The sequence below is a fragment of the Xenopus laevis genome, chromosome 5L (assembly GCF_017654675.1).
Source record: "Xenopus laevis strain J_2021 chromosome 5L, Xenopus_laevis_v10.1, whole genome shotgun sequence".
NCBI lineage: Eukaryota > Metazoa > Chordata > Amphibia > Anura > Pipidae > Xenopus > Xenopus laevis.
Window position 1 is genome coordinate 101,643,354 of NC_054379.1, and position 27,745 is coordinate 101,671,098.

At 34.9% G+C, this 27,745-nt stretch overlaps 2 protein-coding genes across 2 annotated transcripts in view; one reads left to right on the top strand and one right to left on the bottom strand.

Annotated features, from left to right (window-relative positions):
* The window catches only part of LOC108716177 (microcephalin-like), a 134,940-nt gene that overhangs the window by 49,588 nt on the left and 57,607 nt on the right, over positions 1-27,745 (bottom strand). The gene's annotated exons all lie outside the window — the stretch shown is intronic.
* Positions 52-27,316, top strand: angpt2.L (angiopoietin 2 L homeolog). The gene is made up of 9 exons (XM_018263452.2): positions 52-457; positions 8,066-8,221; positions 12,074-12,195; positions 14,306-14,538; positions 16,776-16,906; positions 18,205-18,306; positions 22,041-22,207; positions 24,294-24,424; positions 25,179-27,316. Exons 1-9 carry the CDS (start codon positions 164-166, stop codon positions 25,337-25,339), a joined length of 1,497 nt encoding a protein of 498 aa, XP_018118941.1. The 5' UTR covers positions 52-163; the 3' UTR covers positions 25,340-27,316.

Consider the following 27,745-nt stretch of genomic DNA (forward strand, 5'->3'; position numbering starts at 1 on the left):
GACACTGTACAGATTCAGAAACTGAGCAGCAGACTGACCAGATGCCAACTGTTCACTGAGGAAGGAAGATTGCTGCAGCTTCACAACGTACACAGAGAAGGACTGAACACCCTATTCAGAAAAGCACGGACTTTCACTTAATAATTATCATTATTGTGGCATCATGTTGCTCCCTGCTGTGGCTGTATTACTGATTGTACTCATAAGCTTGGATATTGGACATGCAACAATTCGGAAAGCTGTGGACAGTTCAGGGAAGAAACAGTACCAGGTCCAGCATGGAGCTTGCAGCTACACATTTTTAATGCCAGAGGTTGAAAGTTGCCGCTCAGCCTCTACCAACTCCTATGTATCCAATTCAGTGCAGAGGGATGCTCCACTTGACTATGATGACTCAGTGCAGAGACTACAGGTTTTAGAAAATATCATGGAAAACAACACACAGTGGTTGATCAAGGTAAGAGAAAAGCTGGTTCTGGGGACAAGAAAGTTCATTCATTCATTTACGATTTAAAGGGTATACTGTAATGGAAATAAATATATATATATATATATATATATATATATATATATATATATATATATATATATATATATATATATATATATATATGTCCAGAAGTGCCCGCACTCATACTTTGAGTTGCCAGAGGTGCTCAAGGATTTATAATATAAACAAACGAAGGATCAGCACTCTCTGTAATTTGTGAAATTATGCTCTTATTGATACAGCATCTCATACAACGTTTCGGTCCCGCCTCAAGGATCCTTTTGCTGTAATGTTTGTTTTACAATTTTCTTTGGCAGAACGCAACACATGCCATTCCTAGAGGGCTGAATGACAAATCCAGCACACTCTTTTCTATCAGGGTTGCAAAATTGAGTTTAATATCAAAATTACATTAAGGCCATATTGGCCTGTAGGATTAGATCAATTCTCAAAAGAAAGGAAGGTGCTAAGGTTAATGTATTTTTTTTTTTTTTTAAATGGCCACATTGCAAAAACTAATCAAGTTGTTTGGAGTCTGTGGGATTGTTTTTTTATACTCAACATGCAAAGAAATTAAAATACAGCATGTACAGAACTTTAAAGCCATGGCAATAAATCAGATTTATGACTGCCACATTAGGGTTGTGTAAATGACTGTATGAACAGGGTTCACTGAAGGTCCACTGATGAAATTTTCTCATGGTGAGAAACTGGATAATATTCTCTTGCCAGCTCATAGCTGCACAATTTGGCTTAACACTGCAACAAGATAAAAAATCCCATAGTCATTTACCAGCAATGAATTTGCAAATTAATGAAGCATTATTTTAATAAATTATTCTTCACAGTTGTGCTAGTTAATTTTATTTAGTTACATTTTATATCTAACATGTCAGAAAGATTCTCCGTTACTATTCCATATAAATACATCTGAAATGTATAATTAAACATATTATTACACCCTTTATTCTAATGGCCAGTAACGGGGACATGTGTTTCCATTTTCTCACACAATTTGCTTTAAGCCAGCATTTTATGCAGCCCATTATATTTATTATAGCCCATGGCAGCTTAAAATCTCCTCGTGTTACTCTTGTAACTATGGGTCAAGTGTAATTAAGATGTAAGACAAGTTAGAAAAGTAAGAATAATGTTCTTTACATATACAGTATAAATTAGGAGAATTTTCAGTAGCTGCTCTTAGTGAGACTTTATGCATGTCACTTTTTATCTGTTTTCCAAACACCTACAAAGAAGGCTTCATTTATCAAGTTGGACTGCAGCATGTTGCCAATCCATTACCATTTCTGGAATGTAAACTGGACAGGAGATAAACTATGTACAAAGCAGGGGGAATGTGAAGCTTGGAGGGTACTCCATTTCTCCATAATGGAGATAAAAATAGAGCTTTATAAAATTCACAATTCACTGTATTATCACATTGCTTTGTACATTTCTTATTTACTTGGGCTTATATCTGGGCCTCAGAAACTTTATTGATGAGGCTGGTAACCCTAAAATCCCAGTTACCATATCTAAATCATTTGGGAATATTATAATATAATGTTAAAGCTACATACATTTTCTGATTGAAAAATACCAATATTTTCCTTCCTGCTCCTGCGTAAAAGAGATGGAGCCTTCAGTTATACTCTCAGATGGAGTTTTTTTGCTATGCCTGTAGATTGCTGTGCATTTCTGTATGCATTACCAATGCACTTCCTGACAAGTAAAAGTAGTATTTATCATGATGTTCGCTACCTGGATTTTCAGCAAATAAGTACAACTTGTTTTATCAATATTGCCACCCATGAATCCAGATCTAAAATAAAATAACTTTTTCCAAATGTTTCATTGTTATACAAACATTACGTCTTTCTGCACAGTGATTGAAAACTTGACCATCTTGAAATGGTAAGACCATAGAGCATCTCTACTCAAATCATTAATGTCTAATTGTACTTAAACTGGTGGGTCACAAAGGGCATTGAAGGAGTGTGGGATTTCTGAATTGGTCAGTGACCTTACTCATATGGAGATATAATGCAGTTATAGACTGCATTTTCTGTACCACCTAAAATCTGATGGGATCAAACAGCTGTTTGTTGTCACCAAATGGGTCCCCACAGTAAGCAATTAACAGGAAATCTGATCTGGTTGCCAGACCAACTAGATTACACTGTGTGTGTGGCCAACTTTACAAAAAAGTGCTTTAGCATCTAATACATTTTCCTACGAGATCTCGGGGCAACACTAAGAACTTGCACTATTTTTACTTTTATTTTAAAGAGTGGTGAAGGCACATAGGCGTGCTCCCCTCCCTACCTTGTGCCTCAAGGTTTTAAATCAGAACATTCCACAAAAATTTTGCCCATCCAACAATTACCTTGAACCTTGAAAGAACAGTAGCAACTAAGCACGGCACTGGCACAGCTGATGCAGACCATCCATAATACCATGTTGGTATCATGTTCCTGTCAATAGTGACTCACTTCTTGCAATATGGTACGTCACTATTCATGATGTAGCTCATTGTAAGAACTGTGTCATAGTTAATTCACTGAGAACATAGACGTGACTTAACCTTTCACAAGGAATAAAAGCAATGTGGTTAATAGTGACATGTCACTACTGAAACCTGGTAAATTAAATTCTGCATCTCACAAAGCAATTTATGTTAAGCACTACGGCTTCTTTAAGTAAAGTGAAAACAGAACGGAAGAAGGGGTGGGCATTTTTTCAGAAATAGTCCCCATATAATCCGCATTACATTCTTATGCTGCATGTTTTCACAGACAGGGTCAGAGTTAGTCTCAGAGATGGGAAATAGCAGTCATTCTAAAATGTTACAAACAGAGAGGTGAGGTCATACAATCATTGGATGGATGTCACCCGGAACACAATTGGAACTATTTATATCTTTACTGTATGAGCTACACATGTGATCGTAGAATGGACTGATTTTAGGGACAAAAGAAAATAAGAAACTTTCAAATAATTACACGGCAAGTTTAAAGGTATTATTAGTGTGCATCTGTGCATGCTTCTTTCCTTTTAGTGCATAATACCTCATGGTTAGATTACTAGAGTGCCGCACTTTATAGCACAGAACTTGACAGACTAAATAAACAATAAAATGGAGAAACCAAAACGTGTATAAAGGCACTGTGAGGAAGCCTAAAATATGTGAGGAGGTTTAACTACCTTCTCAGCTGGGTCTGGTAGATCATTGACATAATTTCCATGTTTCAAATTGGATAGAGTAGCAGGTCATATTGGAGGTTGTTGTGAGCTGGGCTGAGGGTTTGAGCAGGTAGAAATGCAGGTTGTGGGTCTAGGTGCAGGTAGTACCCAGGGCTAGATTTATATATGGAACACAAGGGCATGTGCCTAGGCTCCTTGGGTGCATATATAAATTTTTTTATTTTCTTAAAGTAAAAATAAAAAAATCTCCCAACTGCCACTGGAGACCTTGCTATCTAAATCCAGCAGCAGAGATTTGGGGGGCGAGGGGTACCTAGGTCTGGGGGCTTGTAGGTCTTGCGCCTAGGGTGGTATCAGACCTAAATACAGCACTGGTAGTGCACAATGAATTAGACCCTTGAAGGTTTCTAATATCCTGTACTAAAATATTTAAGCATTTTCTACATACACACAGATACAAGTAATTGGCCACCCATAATGACATATGGCTTAATTTATCTATATTTATCTATATCTTCTCAGCAATTTCTCTCTCTCGATGTGCAGCCTATGTTGGTGTTAAGGAAAGATAGCTCTTATACATTTTCTTGGGAATGGGATCACAGATGTATTTGACCTATCAATCAGAATTCCAATTCCAGAATATAGAGAGACAAGATGCTGAAAGGGGGATACTGAAAAGAAATTCTATTTCAGAAATGGTTCAGAAATTTTAACTTAAACTTTTAAATTTCTTATTTCCATGAGATGAAGCGTATATTAAAGTTAAATTCCCAATTAAGCTTGAATTAAGTCTATGTCACAGTAGCCATGTTAAACTTAAGTGTTTGCCTTGCCCCTTTTCTCCAAATTTATAAAAACTGGTCTGATGCAAAGGCCAAAATACCAGCATTGCACTTGGAAACGTATGGAATTGTTTAATAATGGTTCTGTCAGTTTATACTGTATATACACAAATATTTCTTGTAAAATCCTGCATGACAAGCCAAATTGCTCTTTACAGCTCCATGTAAATTATCAAGTTTACTCTAATGTAGGACATTTCACTGCATTTGCATTAGTCAGTTTCACCATTAAAATATTGAAATCTTCTAGTCTCTTTCCCCCTTCATCTTTTGTAATTATTAACTGCAGAATTCAGAAGAATTTGTTTAGGAAAATGACCTGTTTTTAATGGGCTGGCATGGATAATGCAGTGCCTGAAATGCTTTGTACTAGCCTCTAGTAAACATCATGCCCTTATGAGCAAACAGTCAAAAGAAGGGAGGTACCCTTAAGCCATTTGATCTTTGACTTTCCATTCCTTATAGCTTTTTGTGAAGGGAGGTCAAAGCCTATTTAAATCATTGAATAAAGCAGTTTTTATCAGTTGTATCTTTCAGCCCTTACTTCTTATTATTGTTAACATACTTTTGTCAAGCCATGAAGGCCAGTAAGCTCTTTAGAAAAGCTGGATGTGTGCCCCCCCCCCCCCTTCACACCAAACACACACATAAACATTCTTTGGTGGTTATTTATTACATGGAAACCTGACCTTGTTCCCAGAACAAGACTTATATTTACCCAAGATGAATTTATCAAAATCCAAACTATAACCCATTTATACTCATCAACAATTATATATATACATACAGTAAATACCACAAAGGAGGGCAACAACACAAACAATTATTACTTTTTTAAGGGGATACTTACTATATTGGGAGAGTAGGCATATACATAATAAGATGTGGTATTGGTTCTCTTGTATATTCAAGTTACAAGAGACTTGATGTTATAAAAAAAAAAATAGAATTTCCTTACTATTAGATACTTAAAATTAAGCATTTTCAGTCACTCATCACTTGGATTGCATGGATAGAGATGTGCAAAATAGTGAAAAGCGGATACCTTCAATTTTAAAGCATTTTCTATAGCTACCAATCACAATTTTCTGTTAAAACCATTGTGCATTTGAAATTTACACTCTATTTTTACACAAGTTCGTGCATTAGCCAAAGTCACAGAAACACTTGCTTCTAAATACAATGAGAAACCACTTATAGCCACTTCAGGAGGAAAACACTTACTACATGACAACCAACAAACACCAGGTTATACATAGTTTCAAAATAAACCGAATAACCAGGCTGTTCAAACTTTTTAAATACACAGTACAATTTTTTCTTCAGAATCAGCTTAAGCTGTAGTTTTTATTTTCCTTGTAAGGATGTTTATATAGGATAATATTGGTTAAGCACAGTCTATCATACCAATGGTGGGCTTTGACTTGACACAATTGTCCCATATTTCAGTTGTCAGTCTCCCACTTCTCTCTTATGCTGTCCCAGGGATGGAAGTGTCAAAATAAACTTGGGGGGGTGTGCACACAAATGAAACATAGATCAAGTAGGGACTAAATATTTTTACTAAGAGAGCCAAAAATATGCAAAGGTGTCTAATTGCTGTTCACAGTAATTCCATGGGGTGTTCAATAAATACCACACCAATATATAAGAATTGTCTTTTTGGTGTCAGACATACATGTCCCTTAGTGACACTAGTCACTAAAATTTCACAATAAATTTCACAAAATATGTAATATTATGTCAGTCAAGGTTTAAAGGGGTATTTCACATTGACTACATTAAGCATGTTCTAGATTCCCCACTCCCAAGCAATGTGTCACGTTTTTTTCATTTTGTATGGGTTTTTTTTTAATGTATTAGTCTTCCTAGTTTGCTTGTATCCAGCCTGCACTGGAAAATGCTATCTGTTTGGGTCACTGTAAACTGCAACTCCCAAAAAAGATTGAGGATTTAATTTTGTTATTCTAGTTTTTTTAAAAAAAATTCTATTTACCTGATTTTTTTAATGCAACATGTGCACATTTAAAGTCTCCATGGTATAATGGCCCATGACTGAATGACTGAAGAGATCGTAGTTAGTAACCTCTGGGTCACCTACTTGCAAAGATCAAGGTATTGGTCAGAAAAAGCCATTACTCACGCCTACATTTAGGAATAAGTATAGGAAAGGGGCCATTAGGTAAATTCACAAAAATAGTGCTTAAAATAAATATTCATGTTTATATTATGTACCCTATGATATCGAGCCACCAATTTTAAAATGCTGTAAATTATAAGATGTAACCAATTTGTACTACAAACCAATAACATTTAAAATACAGAGTTCCTAAGCATCATATAACCCTTAACATAAATCCTTCTGAGAAAATATTGTATATTGTCTGAAGCCTGGAACTCATCAAATTTAGTTTTGTTAAACCTTCTTCACAACTCAAACCACCACCAGCTGCATCTCATACACACCATATGTGTGAGTATACCAAACCAAATTGGAAAAGCTTTAATTATCGTTAATATCTTATCATGGTTTACTATAGGGTAAGGATGGTCACCAAATTAAAAACACATGGTTAAAGAGAAAATAAGCTCTTTAACAATATTGCGTAGGTCTTTAAAAAACCCCATGCATAGAAACTTTATGCAGCATGCCTCTCAAGAATAGACCAGCATTGTTACAGAAACTCTAGGAAACCCTTATTAAATCAACTTTTTACAGATTATTTCTGAAGGAAGTGGATTGTGGATATAAACTGTAGTATTGCATGCTTATGATTTTTATATTAGCTGCTATTAAAATATAGACGCCGGTCCCTTTGGCTGAGCAAAGTTTGCCATGGTCCACCAATTCTAAACAACCAATCTGATATTTCCTTTCATTATCTTAACTACAATTTATTTTGATTATTTATAATTTATTTTTACAATTATAATTTGTTTTTACGCAATGTTTTACTTTCTATCCCAATGGACCTTACAGTCTATGTCCCCTATAACATTCACACATACTAGATCATAGCAGAAGTCAACTCAACCCATCTGTATGTTTGTTAGGAAACCCACACAGAATACCAACTCCATGCATAAAGTACTTGGGTAGGAACTGAACTCAGGGCTGTTGAATAAAGTGCTAAGGAGTAGACCATCAAAGATTACTGCTGACTGGTTCCTTTTCTGCCTTAAATTGCCTCTCTCAAAAAATAAGGAATACTGTTGCCAACACTTAGTTGACAGAAATTCATAATATAGTCTAAATGCTTCACTGTGTCTGAAAATGTCTCCAACAGGTCTGTATATAATAAATGTTAAATGTTATCATGGAACTATGTAGAAAAGCAGACCATAGATGTGGTTGAACATAAACAGATCTGGGAATAATGCAGATAAATCTTGGTATACAAAAAGTACAGGGGTGCTTGTATGAAATTGTCACATTAATTTACAAGTCAACACAACTTCTAATGTTTACATTTTGTACCATTTTTGGTTTCAGGTATTTAATGTATATTTTTGTTCTCTTTTATAGCTTGAAAGCTATATCCAAGATAACATAAAGAAAGAAATGGTGCAGATACAGCAGCATGCCGTACAGAATCACACTGCTGCAATGATTGAGATAGGCACCAGTCTTTTAAATCAGACAGTGGAGCAGTCAAAAAAGCTAACCCACGTCGAGACGCAGGTAAAACATTCATAATACACACAAAAAATATTTGGAAACATTTTGCAAATATTTTGGTATTAAAAAGATTGTTGATCTCTGCCCAAGAAAATTAATGATGCGACTTGTCTTATCAGCTCTGTTTAAAGATTAAGAGAGCCAGAAACCATCAATTAATCGTGCATTATGTACAGTATGTTTATGTTGAATGATGTTTGAAAAAGGTCCATTTCCAATGTCTATTTTAAGAGACTTGCAACACCATATTTTATTTTCATTTTAACAATATTGACAAATAAAAGTGATATAACAAATATCATACAGCATTTACATTTTGTAGTCTATTGCAAGACAAAAGTTTGTCCATGCACACCTAGCAAATACGAAGACAATGTGTTCTGGATAGATTATGCAGTAACAGAAAACAGCATGGTTTAGGGCTGCTTTGCTGGCCTAGGCAGTTTACCATTATAAAAACCAAGTTAAATCCTTCAATGTTCAAGAGTTCAAGGTTCTTGAGGATAATGTGAACCCATAAGCCAGACTGAGGCTCAATGGCTGACAAAAAACTTGGATTGAGGAATCGCCAGGGGGTTAAAGAAATCCCGTAAACATTACCCGGCTGAAAAAAAATCTACCAGACTGGTAGACAGTTATAAGAAACCTGAGGTTGTTTCTGCCATAGGGCATAATACCAGGTATTAATTTTTATTGTTTATTTGTTGAATAAATGATTGCAAATTTAAATTTACTTTTTTGTTGTTAAATCATTGTTAAATGGTTTGAATGAAGATTGTTATGTCCACATATTTTAATTAAAAAAAATTACAACGGGTGTATAAAATCCAAGTTCTGAGACTTTACATTTCTGTTGTTACACGGTTAAGAAGCATATAGTTTAACCATGCATGGACAGCAGGATGGGGAAACAAATTCACTTGCATGGCACATGACCGTGGAAGAGATTTTAGTAGAATGTGGGCACACACAAACAGACAAATTGTATAAACTTCCAGCCCCCACTTTCCCAGATAAGTGTGTTGATTGATTGGATCACTGAGCAAAAGTGCAGAAAAAATGGGTCTGTGCCATTACAGACTGACTTGTGACCTCACGCACGCAGCTATTTGGAATCATCAACTCATCTGGTTTTCTGATTCAGTCATACCATGAGTTAATGGGTTTAAGGGGCCACACACACACAATTATAAACTTTTCTAGAAAACCTCTATGCTTTTAATACGTTGTGGAAAAACAATTATATTAGTACAGTTAACCAATTACATATTAATCAGTGGTACATTTATTGCACTGCATTTAGCATCAGCCATCAGTGGCATATCGTTCCCTTTAACATTTTTAGAGAACGATTTAGTGTGCACCAAGGTGAATTCCTGGGCAAATGTTTAAAGACTCAAATATGGCAGTAGACAGCCATAAACTTTACTCTGACAGAACATCTGAAAAAATTAAAACTCAGACTTAAAAAAAGCAAACTTTGCTTGGCAGAACACAAGGCAAGTCAATGTTATTCCTTAAATAGAACGGCTGCAACCATTCTGATCATGCACTCCTGCATCATTTGCCAACAAGGAATCTTCCAGCTACACTAAATACACAATAGAGCTCCAAATTCTTTTAAGTGCATTTTAAGGCATTTGGTTTTTTTTTTTTTGGTGTTTTTTTTTTTTTTTTTTTTTTGCAGCAAAATGAACAATGATTCTGTATACTCATTAACAAAACAGAGAGTATGGGTATACATTTTAATATCAATCAGCAAATTATATTTTCAGAGGAAAGGAATACTGCAAAGCCATAATGTAATGATAATAATACAGGAATCCAAAAATAGCCATCTAAGACAAAATACAAAAAGTATAATTATGTTCTTAGTACTATATGTGTTAAAGAACAGCCCTAAAAGACAACTTCTTTATCAAGGAGAGTTACCAGTGAAATCACATCCTCGAGCAAAAAAATGGCATGACGGATGTGAGTAATGAGGTTTTCCTGTCAACAGGAGCTAGTCCAGATGAAAGAAGTATATGTAAGCGTTATAGGGAGAGAAAAACATAGCTGTATTGTGCATGCTGCATGACGAGGCAAAAGGCTATGTCTAAACTTCTGAAAGATTTTGCTTCCTCAATTAAATAAAACTCCTGAGCATAATCTCAAGAGAAAAGAACAGGCAGCGGAAATGACTGAATGTTAGATATGTAATCATCCAATATGTGTATCCCTTGAAATATCAACACAGATGCTTTAAGGCTCCACATCAGACAACAACTTGAGACTTCATACAGCCTGTACTTTTTATATTAGAACCTGAAATGTTTGGTATAGCTAAGCAGCATTTCTACCTAGTGAATTTGAAAGCAATAAAGCAGATTCTTTTTGTTTGCTTAATGTCACGTGCATATTGTGTTAAAGGGGTGGTTCACCTTTAAATTAACTTTTAGTATGGATAGAATGGCCAATTCTAAGCAACTTTTCAATCGGTCTTCATTATTATTATTTTTTAATTTAGTTTTTCAATTATTTGCCTTCTTCTGATTCTTTCCAGCTTTCAAATACGGGTCACTGACCAATCTAAAAAAAAAAAAATGCTCTGTAAGGCTACACTTTTGCTGTTACTGCTACTTTTTATTGCTAATTTTTCTATTCAGGCCATCTCCTATTCATATTCCAGTCTCTTATTCAAATTCATACATGGTTGCTTGGGCAATTTGGACCTTAGCAACCAGATTGCTGGAATTGCAAACTGGAGAGTTTCTGAATAAAACCAAATAACTAAAAAACCATAGATATATAAAAAATAAATAAAACCAATTGCAGTTAATTTAAAAGTGAACAACACCTTTAAAGACACACGGGGAGGTACATTATCAAAAGTTTTTTTAACTCACATGAATTCAATTTGACTCGAAATGTGAATATTCGACTAGTTATTATTAAAATCGAATAGAATTTGACCAAACTCAATTTGAGTTTTTTCCCTGAAAAAAACTCGAATGTCATGAAGGCTACAAACAAATCCAAATTGATCCCTGGACCTCTCCCATTGACTTATAGAGCAATTCGGCAGGTTTTAGGTGGCGTATAGTCAAATTCGAATTCTTATTCGATAATGATATGATAAATCAGAAAATAGAATTTATATTTTTTTTAAAAACTTGAATCGAGTTTGGATAATTCCCTAGTCGAATTTGACAGTTTTGACCATAAAAAAAAATTAGGAAATTCGAATTTTCAATTAGACCCTTAATAAATCTGGCCCTAAAACTTTGGAAGCTGCTGCCTTATTACTGGCATAAATAGCAAAATTTATTTATTTTTAGTATGACAGAATTACTGGCTCAGCAATTTTTTGGATGTGTATGCTTGCCAATTATACTAACTAATATCTATGTACCATGGATATCAATGATCAATAGTAAATTGACCATACTGTGAAAAACCTATTTCAGGTGTTACTATCTTAATGTCTAAAAAAAAATGTTAAATAGTGTATTTACTATATTTTACACACACACACATATACATATATATATATATATATATATATATATATATATATATATATATATATATATATATATATATATATATATATATAAATAAATATATATGAAAAAGTACATTACCTTATTATTATTAACATGTATTTATAGAGTGCCAACATATTGTGCAGTACTTATAACTCCTCATAATATGAATCTAACGATTATAATTCCCCCCCCCAAATCATTAAATATATTATAATTGAGGGCTGCATTGCACATTTTTTTATGATGGAAATGCATATCAGATTAAACATAACCAAACTAATATACAGCATATAATAATATATTTGGAAAATATATCTTTAAACAGGTGTTTAACCAAACCACACGACTTGAGCTCCAGCTTCTAGAAAATTCCCTCTCAACAAACAAATTAGAGAGACAAATTTCAGACCAGACTAGCGAAATAACAAAGCTGCAAGACAAGAACAGGTAAGTAACTTCGAACTATAAGTACGAAGGGCTATACATCATTATGTGCTAAAATTTGTTCTTCACTAGCCAACCCTTCCTTCCAATTCTGTTAGATCCACATGAAAGTGGCATATTGTCATTTTTCAGAAAAAAGACATTTCTCTAGAGTGTTTTCACACAGGGCTATGGAGTCTGTACATAAATCCTTGGAGGCAGACTCCTCTGCTTTTAAATGAACAGTAACACCAAAAACCAACAGTGTATCAAAGTAATTAAAATATAATGTACTGTTCCTCTACACTGGTAAAAAATTGTGTGTTTGCTTCAGAAGACTACTATAGTTTATACAAACAAGCTGCTGTGTAGACATGGGGGCAGTCATTCAAGCTACTGGAAAAAGGAGAAAAGACACAGTAACATAACAGAGACAACACCACTGTATTGGAAAGGGCTTATCTGGGCAGTGTAACCTGTGCCTTTTTTCCAGTTTGAATCACTGCCCCCATTACTACACTGCAGCTTGTTTATATAAACAATACCAGTCTTTCTGAAGCAAACACACAGCCGAGATACGCTGGCAGTAAAAACACCGGGTGGACCATAGTAGTGGATCCTTCAGTTAGCAGTACAATTAAAAAAAAAAATTCCTGGTTATGCACCAAAATGTAAAAGAAGTTTTATGGCAATTGGTAAAAGGGCAATAATACGGCATTTATTATTATAATTTCAGAGAGACAATTGAGAAAATAAAGTTGTAAAGACTAGCTAGGGATCCATATGTTGAACACTGAACACGAGCCACAATGCTGTCAGCTTTGCTTTACAAAATAAGGACACATTTGTTTTTTTACAGCATAGCTTTAGGCTACATATTTCCTCTTCATGCAACATTACTAATCTGCAAACAACCATACAAAATGTTTTTCACCGCAACGCGATTATTTTGCCAATAATACTCATGTCCCCAGTGATCAATAGAGGAAATACCATCTGCTTTCATATAACAGCAATTGTGCCAAAGTTCATAGGTTCTTCCTCAGAACGGAGATAAAAAGCATGACACAATGACATAATATTCCCTTACTAATACATTTGTTCCTATGTATAAAATATTTATAAAGTCTGAAATAGAGAATTAATACAAAGTATTGGAAATGATCTAGGTTTTTCTAATTTGAGTTGAACATATCTTACTATAATAAATGAAACAGCAAGAGTTACACACAAGCAAAAATACTAGTCAAAGATACACAAAGATATTATGGTCTTTATGAGCTATTCTCTCTCAAGCATTTTGTCTCCTTATTAATTATTGATTTATGAAATATCAAAAAAAAATAAGTAGTTTGAGGTAGTTCCATTAAGAAGCAGTGATAGGTAATCTCAAACAGTATGAAGACCACAAAAATTCTCACAATGCACCTCAGAACCACCATAAAGTTAAACAAGCCGTTTTGTTGCTATTAAAACAGGGTTAGTTTAAACAGACAAGTAATCAAAATCAAGTTCTTATTTTCAAGATGGTATTAAATATACATTGGAAAACATCAAAACGGTTTCTGCTTTACAAATAAATATTACCCTTGTGTGTGAAAATATAACTTGCTTAACTTATTTTTACATTACATTGTCAAATTGAATGTGTAAAACTCGAAACTTGAATTGAAATGTTTCATCCAGCTAATGCATACCTTACTAAAAAGTATGTTAACTTCTGGTTCCCTGAGATATAGCATACACTACAATAGTTTGTGCAACACATTCTATTAAAAAGGCTAGATTGTTCAACCAAGTAACCATACTTTGTATAGTTCTAATACAGGAGTGCCCATACTTTACTAATAATGCAAGGTCTACTTTTAGTGATGTCCTATTAGGATCTACATCCATAAAAACATTTTTCCAATTCTGTTCCGTAGAAAATATTACTTAAATATTAATGTGAAAATGTATATTTTTACTGTAACTTTAACTTAAATATCTTAATAAAAAGCATGAAACAGGAGGGTGATTGAAAAAAACTTTGTTGACGGCGTCTTGAGATCTACTGATCACCAGCTAAAGGTCTACTGGTAGATCCCGATCTACCTTTTTGTGCACCCCTGTTCTAATATATAACTTTTTTCAGCTATTTAGAAACCAAAGTCCTAAGCATGGAGGACAAGCACACAGCACAACTGCAGACAATAAAAGAAGAAAAGGATAAACTTCAAACTTTGGTGCTGAAGCAAAATACTATCATTGAGGATCTAGAAAAGCAACTCGTAACAGCATCTGCAAATAACTCCCTTCTGCAAAAACAGCAGCATGACTTGATGGAAACTGTGCACAGCCTTCTGACTAGGATGGCACCTCAAAATCGTAAGTATGAACACTAGAGAGTACATCATTGGAAAGGAGCAGTCTAGAACTGTAAAATTGTAATGGCTTTATCCAGCTACTTGCAGAGAAACAAAAGCATGAAACTAATTTGTGAAGTTACACATAAGTATTCCTAAGCAAAGCAGTCTGGTTTTACAAATCTATAAATAAAATAAGATCAATTAATAATTTTTGCTTCATATTTAATATATATCTATGGTATCTGTTGATAAAAATATGGATTTTAAGCAGAACATATTTTACAATACAAGACTTATAAGGTAGTCAAATAGGCAACTTTCGTGCCTTAACAAAATAGTTGCACACTGAAACCTCAAACTGTGACTAGCTATTCAGTATGGGACAAGGTATAACACCGAATGTAACTGGTAACACTCAACAATCCTACTAGAGCATTACAAACGCTTATCGCCCTCCAAGCACATAATGCAACTTTGGCACCAGCTTACTCACTCTATGGCAGCCAATTACAGGTTTGCTCAGAATGACAGTATTCACTTACCCCGAGGGTTTACTTTCCAATATTTCCACACCTGCCTCTTGGCTACCAGCATGAGCCCTTCCTGTAGATAACCAAAACAAAAGCTCTCCTCCACAGCAATGTTGAGACTGTAGAAGTTTCAGTTATGACAATGTGGGGACATAAGTTTAGCCTTGAGCTAGAATAAACTGAACAATGGAAGAATGTTATATAGGTCAGTATTTGCACCTCTCTCATTGAAGATCTACTTTGAGAGCCAAATACATAATTTTATTTCTTTATATATTACCAGTTTACCAACAGAGTCTATTTATCAGTGTGTAGATAATTGTATCACTATATTTAGTTAGGCAAACATAGGAAAAGTACAGATATCAATCAAGTTAACATATGACACATAGAAAAATAATTTTAGTAACTTAAGGAAAAAGTTGCTAGAAGCAAATGCCCTTTGTAGGTACAGGGGTTTACTTGTTATGCTTCTTTGTAGGAGGCATTCAATAAACTGTCTTGCTAAAACAATATTTTGGACAGAGCAGTGGTATTTTTCTGGATTGATCCCAGGCATGATTAGTTAAGCACAATAACAAAATTGTTATTACAAGTGTTTTTAAATTTTCTTTGAAAAACATATTACAGAACAAAATGCCTTCTAAAAAATAAGGGAAATTCAATTTAGCCATTGACTTTCTGTTCTAGAAGTCACTAATATTTACTTAAAGCTGAATACAAAAATAAGGCAGTTTCAAAATATAAGTGGAAGCCAGTGACGTAACTAGAGGGGGGCGGGCACTGGCGTGGGACGCGCTGCCGGGCCCCCCGCCCCCCTCTGTACACCTGGAACCGCCGGAAATCGTGGCGCGTGAGCTGCTGGGGGGGCCCTGGGGGGGTGCGTGCCCTGGCCCAATCGCACCCCCTGCTCCCCCGGTAGTTACGCCACTGGTGGAAGCATAAACTCTATCACAATGAACATGTAAGCAAAGAATACAATGCTCTTTTCACTTTCATCTTCACTTTTAATCATCTCCAAAACACCAATCCTCCATTTTTAAATTTTAATTCATCACATTACGTTAATGTAAGGGAAACTGAAACCAATTAAAATAGCATACTTTTTTAAATACTTTGCATCTTCCAACTCACACGATTACCTTATTTTGCTTCTAGATATCCTTGATTCTTGCTCATTTTCTTCTGGTGTCCTGTCTTATTGTATTAGCCAATTTTAGTATTAATAAACTGGATCTCTCTCTGCTTACCTCTCAATAACTCACTTTACTGCAAAATGCCTATTAGTGTCAAATTCAAATTTAGTACCATGTTTGGATTAACTTTTTGTAACACTTGACACACAGGTGATCTGGATCTGCCAGTACCATAGAAGCTTTTATTTACCTCCAAAAAGTAATAGAATTTCAAATGGCAGACCGACTATTGGGAGATTAGGTTCACAGCTTAATTTCATTTATTATATATTGGTTACAATGTGTACATTAAGATCCTAAAGTTGGACAGATAGATCTTTTTGATTTTACATGCACAGCAGCAGCCAAAATAGGACTTTTGGCCTTCTTTTGAAATCAAAATCTGTATCTAATTGATATAAATAAATAAATGAATATATATATTATATATTATATATATATATATATATATATATATATATATATATATATATATTCCAAAGTGAACTACTGATAGTTACAAATTATTTTAATTTTGCTTTTGATTGTAGCCCCAAGAAGCACTTTTGTGGCCAAAGAAGAGCAGATCGCTTTTAAAGACTGCACTGAAGCATATAAATCAGGATTTACCGCAAGTGGAATTTACACATTAACAATTCCTAACACTACAGACCAAGCAAAGGTAAGCACTTTGAGAAGAAAATAAACCCTTTTTTCCCTTGGCGATAGCCATATTAGATTACAATCAATATCTCTCAGACAACATACCACAGAAGTAGTCTTCATCACAAGGAGAACATACAACACTTTACAATAGGTTATGGCCTGTAGTAGAAACCCCACAGTTCCTGAAATATGCAATCATGTTTAACTTGATCAGTCCCACCAGCATGTGGGAGCAACTAAATACAGTCAACTATAAAACTGTCAGATGCTGAAGTTTTACAAACATAGCATACATATTTTAGCTTGTGTGTGAATGACCAATGTTTGTTCTCTATAGCCAAACAATGAATATATTCAAATCTAACTAGAAGTTAAGGCTTGATTTAATCAGTGGACACAGGTTCAGCATGACCCCTCCAAAATAAGATATTTTAACATAAATTAGAAACAGTAGAAAAATAAGTATTATTGCTTTCTTTCTAGTTACTGGTTTAGGCAACCTTTTATATTTCAAATAAACAGTTTTTTGCTTTTATGATATTTTTTGCTTTTTGCTGCTGCTATTACATTTTCCCGGATTTTACACAATTTTTTCTGGTCCCTTAAAAACATAAAATTGGGGTTCTACTGTAAAATGATTTTCTGTTTATTCTTCTGCATCATTCCCCAGGCATGAATGACTTATAGCCTTATGTCCATCACTTAAATGCTCTTCACATATAGGAGAAAATTAGCAGAAACCTTAATACGGATCAAATGAAAAACTTTCCCTATTACCCTGCAGCAGCCATCAGCGTTCTTCATTCATTTACACTCTAGGGACAATCTAAGCTGGTGGGCATCTGTAACTCATTTAGTACCGATGCTGATTTAGGGTTTTCAGAAAATGACTGGCTATTTGTTTGAGCTCTCTCTCTCTTAGTGATATTAGCTGTGATTTTGTACAGATTTCATGGATTTTATCACTAAATTGGTGTGTAACCAGGTCACTGTGCCTGATCCTGCCCATTATTTAAATAACGTCTGTGTCTTTCAATACTTAGAAAGCTTATTAAGATTACTACATTGAAGAAGTCTGACCAAAGCTGTAAATCTGTTTAAAATGCAATATTTTTTGAAATTCAGTACAAAAATTAAGCAAAAAATCTTATACAAAGAGCCAATTTAAAAATGCCAATTAAATTCTAGAATATGGAATATGTACAAAAATTAAGTGATGCCTAACATCACAAACACTAAGCCATTACAGTACACAACATACAGTGCATTTATTTTACAGATGTATATATTGTATTATTTTCTCATTTGTTCCAGACTTACTGCGATATGAAAACAGATGGGGGAGGATGGACAATTATTCAGAAACGCTTTGATGGCAGTGTGGACTTTCACAGAACATGGAAAGAGTACAAAAAGGTAAATACAAAAGAATAAAATACAAAGAGAAATAATTGCAAGACTCTGTCTATAACTTCATGTAAATAGTGGAGGTATACAGTATTTTTTTGTAATAAACCCTATTCTCCACCGTAGCCCATTGCTAACTTATGCCTCACTGAATGGATTCTGTCAACAACAAAAGAAAACACATGGTCCTTATATAATAGCCCATTAAGCATGCCACGGTCAAAGCAAGTATTGTGGTGGTTTACTTTCCTATAAAATGGTATATTTTCCCTTATGTTTACGCTACCATTTTCCAGTTTAGCTTTACATTAAAAGTTGGTTTGATAGTCTGGCAGTTTTAAAAAGTTGATCATGCAAGCAACTGTATGAAGATTATCTTATTTGGCAGATTTAGCAGCCCATATCTGATGAATGCAAATGTGTAATGAAATGCTGCATACAAATCTAATCAAATCATCAACTTCATCTGTTATCATCTGTTATCTGGAAACCCGTTATCCAGAAAGCTCAGAATTATGTAAAGGTCGTCTCACATACACTTTATCCAAATAATCCAGATTTTTAAAATTATTTCCTTTTTCTGTAATATTAAAACCGTACCTTGTACTTGATTCCAACTAAGATATAATGAATCCTTATTGGAAGCAAAACCAGTCTATTGGGTTTATTTAAGTTTTACATCATTCTAGTAGCAGAGCTTTGGACTGTGCCCCTGTGAATTCTGGGGTGCAGCCCTTGACTGCCCTTAAAATAACGCTTAATTAAAAAGCCATGGTAGATGGAGGTAATGGGGTGCCTGTAAATACAAGCCGCTATTAAGTAAAGGCATTCGCTATAATGTTCAGCATACTAGCCCCCCACCCTTCTCAAGTCCGATTTCCCAAAGCACCAGTAAATTCTGCCTAGCTACTTTGGGACCAGATGGGAGATGTCCCCCACTGTCCACCTTTGCTGCCCTATGAATTTCGCCATACACAGTGGCTTCTTCAGGGGCATATAACCTATGCTCCTGAAGAAGCCACTGTGTGTGGCGAAACGTGCACTAAAGCGAATGCCTTTACTTAATAGTGGCTTGTATTTACAGGCACCCCATTACCTCCACCTACCATGGCTTTTTAATTAGTTTTACCGCAAACAGTAGCCAGTTACTTCAACTTTTTCACCTGAACGGGCTTGCATGCAAGCCGAGAGCTGCACTCCAGAATTCACAGGGGCACAGTCCAAATCTTGATTTCCTCTTTTGCAATTTGTTTCAAGTCTGCGGGTAATATAACCTATTGCTCAATCAGCAGCGTTGAAAATCATTCTAGTAGACATAAGTTATGAAGATCTAAGATACATAAAGATCCATTCTCCGGAAAACACTAGGTCCCGAGCACTCTGTATAACAAGTCCCATAACTGTATAGGAAAGTTGCTTTAAATTGCATCCTCTTTAAAGGGATATGGTCATGGGAAAAAACATTTTTTTCAAAATGAATCAGTTAATAGTGCTGCTCCAGCAGAATTCTGCACTGAAATCCATTTCTCAAAAGAGCAAACTGATTTTTTTTATATTTCATTTTGAAATCTGACATGGGGCTAGACATATTGTCAATTTCCCAGCTGCCCCAAGTCATGTGACTTGTGCTCTGATAAACTTCAGTCACTCTTTACTATTGTACTGCAAGTTGGAGTGATATCACCCCCCTTCCCTTTTTCCCCCAGCAGCCAAACAAAAGAACAATGGGAACGTAACCAGATAACAGCTCCTAACACACGATAATAGCTGCCTGGTAGATCTAAGAACAACACTCAATAGTAAAAACCATGTCCCACTGAGACACATTCAGTTACATTGAGAAGGAAAAACAGCAGGCTGCCACAAAGCATTTCTCTCCTAAAGTGCAGGCACAAGTCACATGACCAGGGGCAGCTGGGAAACTAACAAAATGTCTAGCCCCATGTCAGATTTCAAAATTGAATTTAAAAAAATCAGTTTGCTCTTTTGAGAAATGGATTTCAATGCAGAATTCTGTTGGAGTAGCACTATTAAATGATGCGTTTTGAAAAAAACATTTTCTGATGACAGGATCCCTTTAATAAAAAGCAGAGTGCAACACTATAGGAACAAAGGGTATCTACAGTGTCTCAGTGTTCTAACTGATGCAGTAACAAATAGAGATAAGAGAAACATCTTGCATATCTTTATACAGCAGAACTGCAGAAAAATTATGCTCCCAGAACAACTGACAAACAACCACACAAAGCACCAGCACACATTTTTAGAGAGAGGCACCAAAATCCCATATTCAGTTTAAGCAAAAAAGGTTATTGCTATGTGTAAACTTGTGTTACCATAATGTGATATTTAGTCCCTGGTCTCATACTGATAAAAAAACAGTTTTCATTTATTCTGAAATCAATCAGCCAGAAAGAGCCTGATTAGTTCTGTTTCGCAAAACAATCTTCTGGACCACCCCCTGCCTGCTTTAACCAAGAAACCAGAGGATGCGAGCTCGCTGCTCACCAGAGCAAGTTGCCTTTATACAGAGTAGTTACTTAAAGGCATACTGTCATGGGAAAACATGTTTTTTTCAAAACACATCAGTTAATATTGCTGCTCCAGCAGAATTCTGCACTGACATCCATTTTTCAAAAGAGCAAACAGATTTTGTTATATTCAATTTTGAAATCTGACATGGGGCTAGATATATTGTCAGTTTCCAAGCTGTTCCCAGTCATGTGACTTGAGTCTGATAAACTTCACTACTGTACTGCAAGTTGGAGTGATATCACCCCTCCCTTTTTCCCCCCAGCAGCCTAACAACAGAACAATGGGAAGGTAATGAGATAGCAGCTCCCTAACACAAAATAACAGCTTATTAGAATCATTGAGTTTAGAAAATTATTATTGAGTTTAGAAATTATTGAGTTTACAAAATAACAGCTCCCTGGAAGATCTAAGAACAACACTCAATAGTAAAAGCCAAGTCCCACTGAGACTGATTCAGTTACATTAAGTAGGAGAAATAACAGCCTGCCAGAAAGCAGATCCATCCTAAAGTGCAGTCACAAGTCACATAACTGGGGGCAGCTGGGAAACTGACAATATGTCTAGCCCCATGTCAGATTTCAAAATTGAATATAAAAAAATCTGTTTGCTCTTTTGAGAATTGGATTTCAGAGAAATTCTGCTGGAGCAACACTATTAACTGATGCATTTGGGGAAAAAACATGTTTTCCCATGACAGTATCCATTTAAATGTTTATTTTATATGAAAACTTAAGTACAGTTTCAGTCTTCTAAAATAAAAAAAGGATTTGAAATCACTTGATAAATAACATACTATTGGAAAAGTGCAGCTGCTTAAATGGAAACTATACATAATAACCTAAAACATATGAACATATGTAAAGCATTGCGTTATTAAAATAAAACCTTTCCCATCAGGTAATCTCTGAGGGAACATACAGAATATCACAATAGGATAGCTCAACAAAGAAATGTGAAAGGGCCATATTTACTCATATGTATATGGCAGTTTCATCAGATTCTTTAATAGGATACATAATATAAATTATTTGCTTGTTAAGTATTTATTCTGAAGGTACTGTTGATGCAAAAACAACTAAATTCTAAAACTAGATTGCAGCCTTCTATGGCCATGGATTGTAAAGTATGTAGTTTTACAATCCCAATAGAATCGCTGAAGAGCAAAAGTTTACTTTTATTAAAATGAGATGTTTTCTTTTATTACATAGGGATTTGGTGACCCAACTGGAGAATACTGGTTAGGAAATGAGCTAGTTTCTCAGCTAACAAATCTACAGAAATATATCCTTAAAATCCAGCTAAGAGATTGGGAAGGAAATCAGGCCTTTTCATTATATGAACACTTCTATTTGGGAAATGAAGCGCAGAAATACAGGTAAGGTGAATTTAACAAAATGGTATATGCTGCTAATAATTATTTGAATAAAGCTGTGAATTTGTTAAAGTAAAGTTGAACAAAAATGTTGAATTACAATGCATTGAATTACAGATCAGGTTGTGTTCTCTGACTGCTCTAGACCGAGTTCCATCTCTAAAAGGAGAAGTAATCCCTAAAAATCAATATGGCTAAAAATGCCATTTTATATACTGCAGTTATTGAACCAGACTAAAGTTTCAGCTTCTCAACAGCAGCAATGATCCAGGACTTCAAACTTGTCATAGGGAAATACCATCTTGGAAAGTGTCTGCAACACTCACATTTTCCATGTGCTTTGAGCAGCTGTTGTTAAGTTAAGCTTGGGTGTTGTTGCAAATATTCAAGCAGATAATGAAGTTGTCCTGTAATATAAGATGGCGCTACAAGGCTGAGTATTAGATTATAATGCTAGTTGCACTAGTTTCTATGCTGCCATGTAGTAATTATCTGTATTAGTTACTAATCAGCCTTATAGTGTGACATTTATATTCTATGTGTACTGTATATTTTAATGGTGTCCCTAAATTCAGTAACTGACAGCAGCACAGAGCATGTGCAGTGAATCAGCAGAAAAGAATATGGGGAGCTACTGGGGCATGTTCAGATGCACAGATATTCCATGCTAAAGGGCGCAGGATGCCTTGGGATGGTATAGAAGTCTAAAGCATAATGTACAACATTTCTAGTTAGGCTTTAGTTCTCCATAAGGTAATCAGTTGCACTAGGGAACATACTACTTTGCACTCCAACCTCTAGACCTTCGGTTACAGAGGAATTTCTTTTGACTCCAAAATTCAGTCATGCTCAGCACTGAGTAAACATCAAAATCAGCAATCACGTCCACAAGGCTCAGGCTCTGACATGCAGATATTACAGCTGTCAAATGCAGTTATAAGCTAAAACTTCATTTGAATTCATAAAAGCACTCTGGATCAATTATCATAGGCAAGACCTCAGTTCACCTTTCTCTGTCAACATATTTCCCTTCTCTGCTAGTAGATATTTAGTAGACATTTTGGAAAACTGTTCACATATGTAAAACACTGGCCCTATAGCTATTCAAAATGGTATCAAAAAGATATATTAAAATGATGTGTTTATAGGTTTAATATATTTAACAATAACTAAAGTGGAATTCACAAATTTTTTTTTGGCCCATACTGCCTTTCCAACATTAATTTCTGAAACCTGAATTGACCCTCCCTTTGCTCATGTAACAGCCTTAGCATTAGTAGGTTGAGAAGTTTGAGAACAGGTGTTAGGCAATTAGGAGTCTCATAGGCAGGCTTCACTTGTCATATTGTGTATATCTCCTGCTGCCTATCTTCCTGATACTCTTCCGCCAGGTCAAGGTGACTGTACAACTCCCAGAATTCCAGGCATGGCAGGGTATGGCTTGCATCTAGAGGTGCACTCTATCCAGCAAGAGGACCTTTCTGCCTATAAATTTTATACACTGGGTGTCTTACTGTCCAGGCAAAGACAAGGTGCTGACCTCTTCATTCCTCCTCATTGGTGCCTCAGCTTCTCAACTTGCTGGCCTAGCCTTTTATCTTAACACCTACAGTGGGTTATACAGATCTGGCCTTTCACTAGCTAACCTAATAATATGGCTCATCTTGGCAAAATTCTGAGGTAGTAACCTCAGGTTCTCTAGTATAATTTAGTCCTATCGTCTTTACATCGACGCACTGCTCTCTCCATATATAGTTTAACCAGGGATATCCCCTTATAAGTGAAACCAAGGATGACCTGCTCTAGAACCTTTTAAATGGATTTCCTGTCCAGCAATGCCATCTACTGACTGGAAGTAATTATAACTAACATCAACTTCTATATTAGCCCTTACACTTCCTACTCCTTTAAGATATCAAATTCCTTGTTGCTGGTCATAATCATACAGTCACTCATGCCTGTACAATTAACCCTACCCTACAAAGCTACTCAAGGTATGACCATTCTATACAGATATACAACTGCACAATTAAAAGTACTTTTCAATTGAATAAAAAACATGCTTCATTTTCTCTCTTTTTAATAACAGGATCAACCTCAAAGGATATACTGGGACTGCAGGAAAAATAAACAGCATAAGCCAACCAGGAAATGATTTTAGTACAAAGGATGCAGACAATGACAAATGTATTTGCAAGTGCTCACAAATGGCAACAGGAGGTAGGAACAGTTTTCTTTTTTACACCTTCCTATTTTTACTGGCATAAACAGGCAATTCTTTTATGAAATTTTCAAAAGCTTGCCAATAGAGTGCTTTCCATGGAGTGTTGCAGGGTGATATTTCATTAAAAGTAGATGTACTATTGAGAAATGTACAGACTTGTTTACATGTGAGGTAATACCTCATTGTACAATGAAAAAATTCAAAGGGGTTTGAAGTAATACAATTTTCATTTAATTTCTATTTTCTGGGCAAATTATTTGTGCTTATATCTTGACAGCAATCTGCATTTTTAGGCAATGGTTACTGACAGGTTCAATAAACCTAGCTATCCCTGTTAAGAAAAATGTGAAGCAATTTGAGTATTCAAAGCCTAAAGAAAAAAATCAGCACCATTTCACTCAAATTTTGAAAGTTAGAGTTCTACTTAACTTTGTTTATACTATTTTCAAGCACAAATACAATATGGTTGCATAGTGATAAATGAGCTCCAGAGGTTCCTGCTACACCTAACTCATTAGTGCATTACATTTAGAACATGTTATTTGCTCCTAATTTTAAAATTAAATCTTTAATTTAACTAAAGTGGTATTTTCTATTCCCATGGGTTGTACAATTCCTCCCTTAGGTCAATCTGGTAAGGCCAACTTCTGTGTCAAAACAAAACTTACAAAGGAAAATGTATAATACAAAGATTTCTAGTCACTTAACAGTATTGATAAAACAAAATGTATCAATTATATGTTTTTACAGGATGGTGGTTTGATGCCTGTGGACCCTCTAATTTGAATGGCATGTATTACTCATTGGGACAGAACACAAACAAGTTTAATGGGATCAAATGGTACTACTGGAAAGGGTCAGGGTACTCTCTAAAGGCAACCACAATGATGATCCGACCAGTTGACTTTTGAATATAATACAACTTTAGATGGTGTTTACATTATAAAAAGACAATGTGGAAAATGGCTAGTTGTATTCCTCACTATGGAACAAGTGCAACAAAGCTCAGAAGTGGAGCAGTTTAGCTGCATTATTCTATCACAAATGTTATTGATCTGGCAGTTCAAGAGATAAATAAAAACAAAGATGAAAAATGAACAGCAAGGCACCACTTGCAACAATGACCACTGCTGCTTAAGAGATTTGGATTGCATGTAAACTGGAATTGTGAACAGCAGAACTCATTCCTTGATTTGTTTTTGTTTTTTTATTTTTTGCAGAATTACAGTCAATCTGCGAACCAATTTGTATTATGTTATATATTATGTATTGTACATAGAGATGTAAATAACATGTAAATAGATTGCGTTAAAATGCTATACCCATAGCCGAGATGCAAGATTAAGTATTTTAAATATCTAAGTGTCTATGATGTTGTCACAAATCAATATCAACTAAAAGAGGAAGCAACCACTACTATTACCACTAGCTATTTCCTGTCACGTACTTTTCCTGGCCTTCAGCTGATATCCTATAATATTACATAGAATTCTAAATGGAAAAATTATAGTGGACAAAGCGTGTGACCTGTCTATGCTGGATTTTTTGTTTGTATATGCAATAACTTTAACCAGTTATTTGTCCTCACAATACTACATGAACTGCACTTTTTTATAAATAATTGTTGTATGTAAATATTTTTTAATGTAATTCATTAATTGGCACCTATACTAAACTCCAGATTTACAACATCTATTTTTCTATTAGCATAAATAAATGTGTTTTTGGAACACAAACCCGCTAAATATAAATTGCACGCTCTCTCCACAACACAACCTTATATTGTTATAATTTAACAAAATAAAATGCAAAGCAATATAGCTTTTTTATGCAGGTATCTGATTTTAAAGGCATGAATATTTCCAGGGTGTCAGGGGCAAAAAAAGCCCAAGTATTATTGCAATTGTCTCAATATCAGACTGACCTCTATAGTTTGTTTTTTTTCATGCTAAAATGCAATATAATGAAAGGTACTTAACTTATTAAAATTAAATGATGTTCACCGTTGCTTCTACTTTTTGTAAAGTGGATGGAGGAATTATAGGCTATTTAAGCAAATTGTCCATAAAAATTCCATAGAGATTAAAGACCTAAAGCCTTTAGCAGGATCTACATGACTGCCAAAACATCCCATCATTCAGGACTGGCTTTCTTTATATATTTACATAAATTACTGCATCCATCATCCTATCATCTGCCATCACATTTTTGACAACTTTCCTGTACATCTATGGGATGTCAAAGGAACAAAAGTCTCTGCCTGGCATGGCATTTAATCATATCATAGCTCACTAAAAAGTAAATTCATGTTGTACAACCACATTCCAGAAAGCCAACAACACTGTTTTACATGCATTTATTCTGGAGAGCCTCAAAAATAATCCAGAAACCAGAGAGCATTAATGCTATTGTACAGGGTTTTTTATTTGATGATTTGATATGTTTCAGGCATAAACCTGCAAATTCAGTTCAGTTTGATAGTTGGTACCACTTGCTAACCAAAGTGTGCCAAATGAAATGACTAGCAGATGTATATATTTGTGTACATGTAGGATAGAAAGATAAACAAGCAAACATTAATTCCTGTTTCTCACTTGCCTCATTGCTGTTAACAACGCATTTTTTTTTTTTTTTTTGATGGTTTCGCTATGTGACCCTATGTTGTCATTTATTATTGTAATGGAGATTCTGATGTGGCTTGTATCTACAGCACTGTATTTTCCTTTCCTTCCATGTCATACTCCCCCCTCTGTTTTACCCCCCTTTTTATGGTTTCTTTTTGTGTATAAAACTCTCAATAAACCGTTATTTCAAAAAAAAAAAACAAGCAAACATCAGAAGGTAGAGATTACTTTTTATAGCTGTACCTTACTTTAACAGATTAAAAATATGAAGAACTGCTGGTTGGTTTGTTGGATTGATTTGACAAGATTTGTCTTTTATAGGATTTTTATTATTTTATAGGATCTATTCCATTTCACACCCATTAATGTATTTTTATATATAACTTTCAATTGATTTATTAAAGAAGGTATGTGTTTGTGGCTAATTCTGCATGAATATAATCTATGCAATAATGCCATGGTTTGCTGGTATGAAACATTACAAGAGTAAATAAAAAAATATATATGTAAATGAAAAAAAATGTGTTATTGGGGTGTGGTTTTCATCATATACTGTAGCTTTTCAGAAGGCATTCCTAGAAACACCATTTTGTATAGTATGCTTAAAAAATGCTTGTTACATTTAGCAACCTACTGATAACTTTTGGATATTAAATAAGCAACAGGCCTATAAAAGCACATTACAAATATAAC

Bases quoted from the DNA above. Each gene is read 5' to 3' on its own strand.
- angpt2.L (XM_018263452.2), top strand. From the start codon at position 164: ATGTTGCTCCCTGCTGTGGCTGTATTACTGATTGTACTCATAAGCTTG. The intron at 12,196-14,305 runs GTAAGTAACTTC...AACTTTTTTCAG, and splicing joins AAGCTGCAAGACAAGAACAG to CTATTTAGAAACCAAAGTCC. The intron at 24,425-25,178 runs GTAGGAACAGTT...ATGTTTTTACAG, and splicing joins CTCACAAATGGCAACAGGAG to GATGGTGGTTTGATGCCTGT.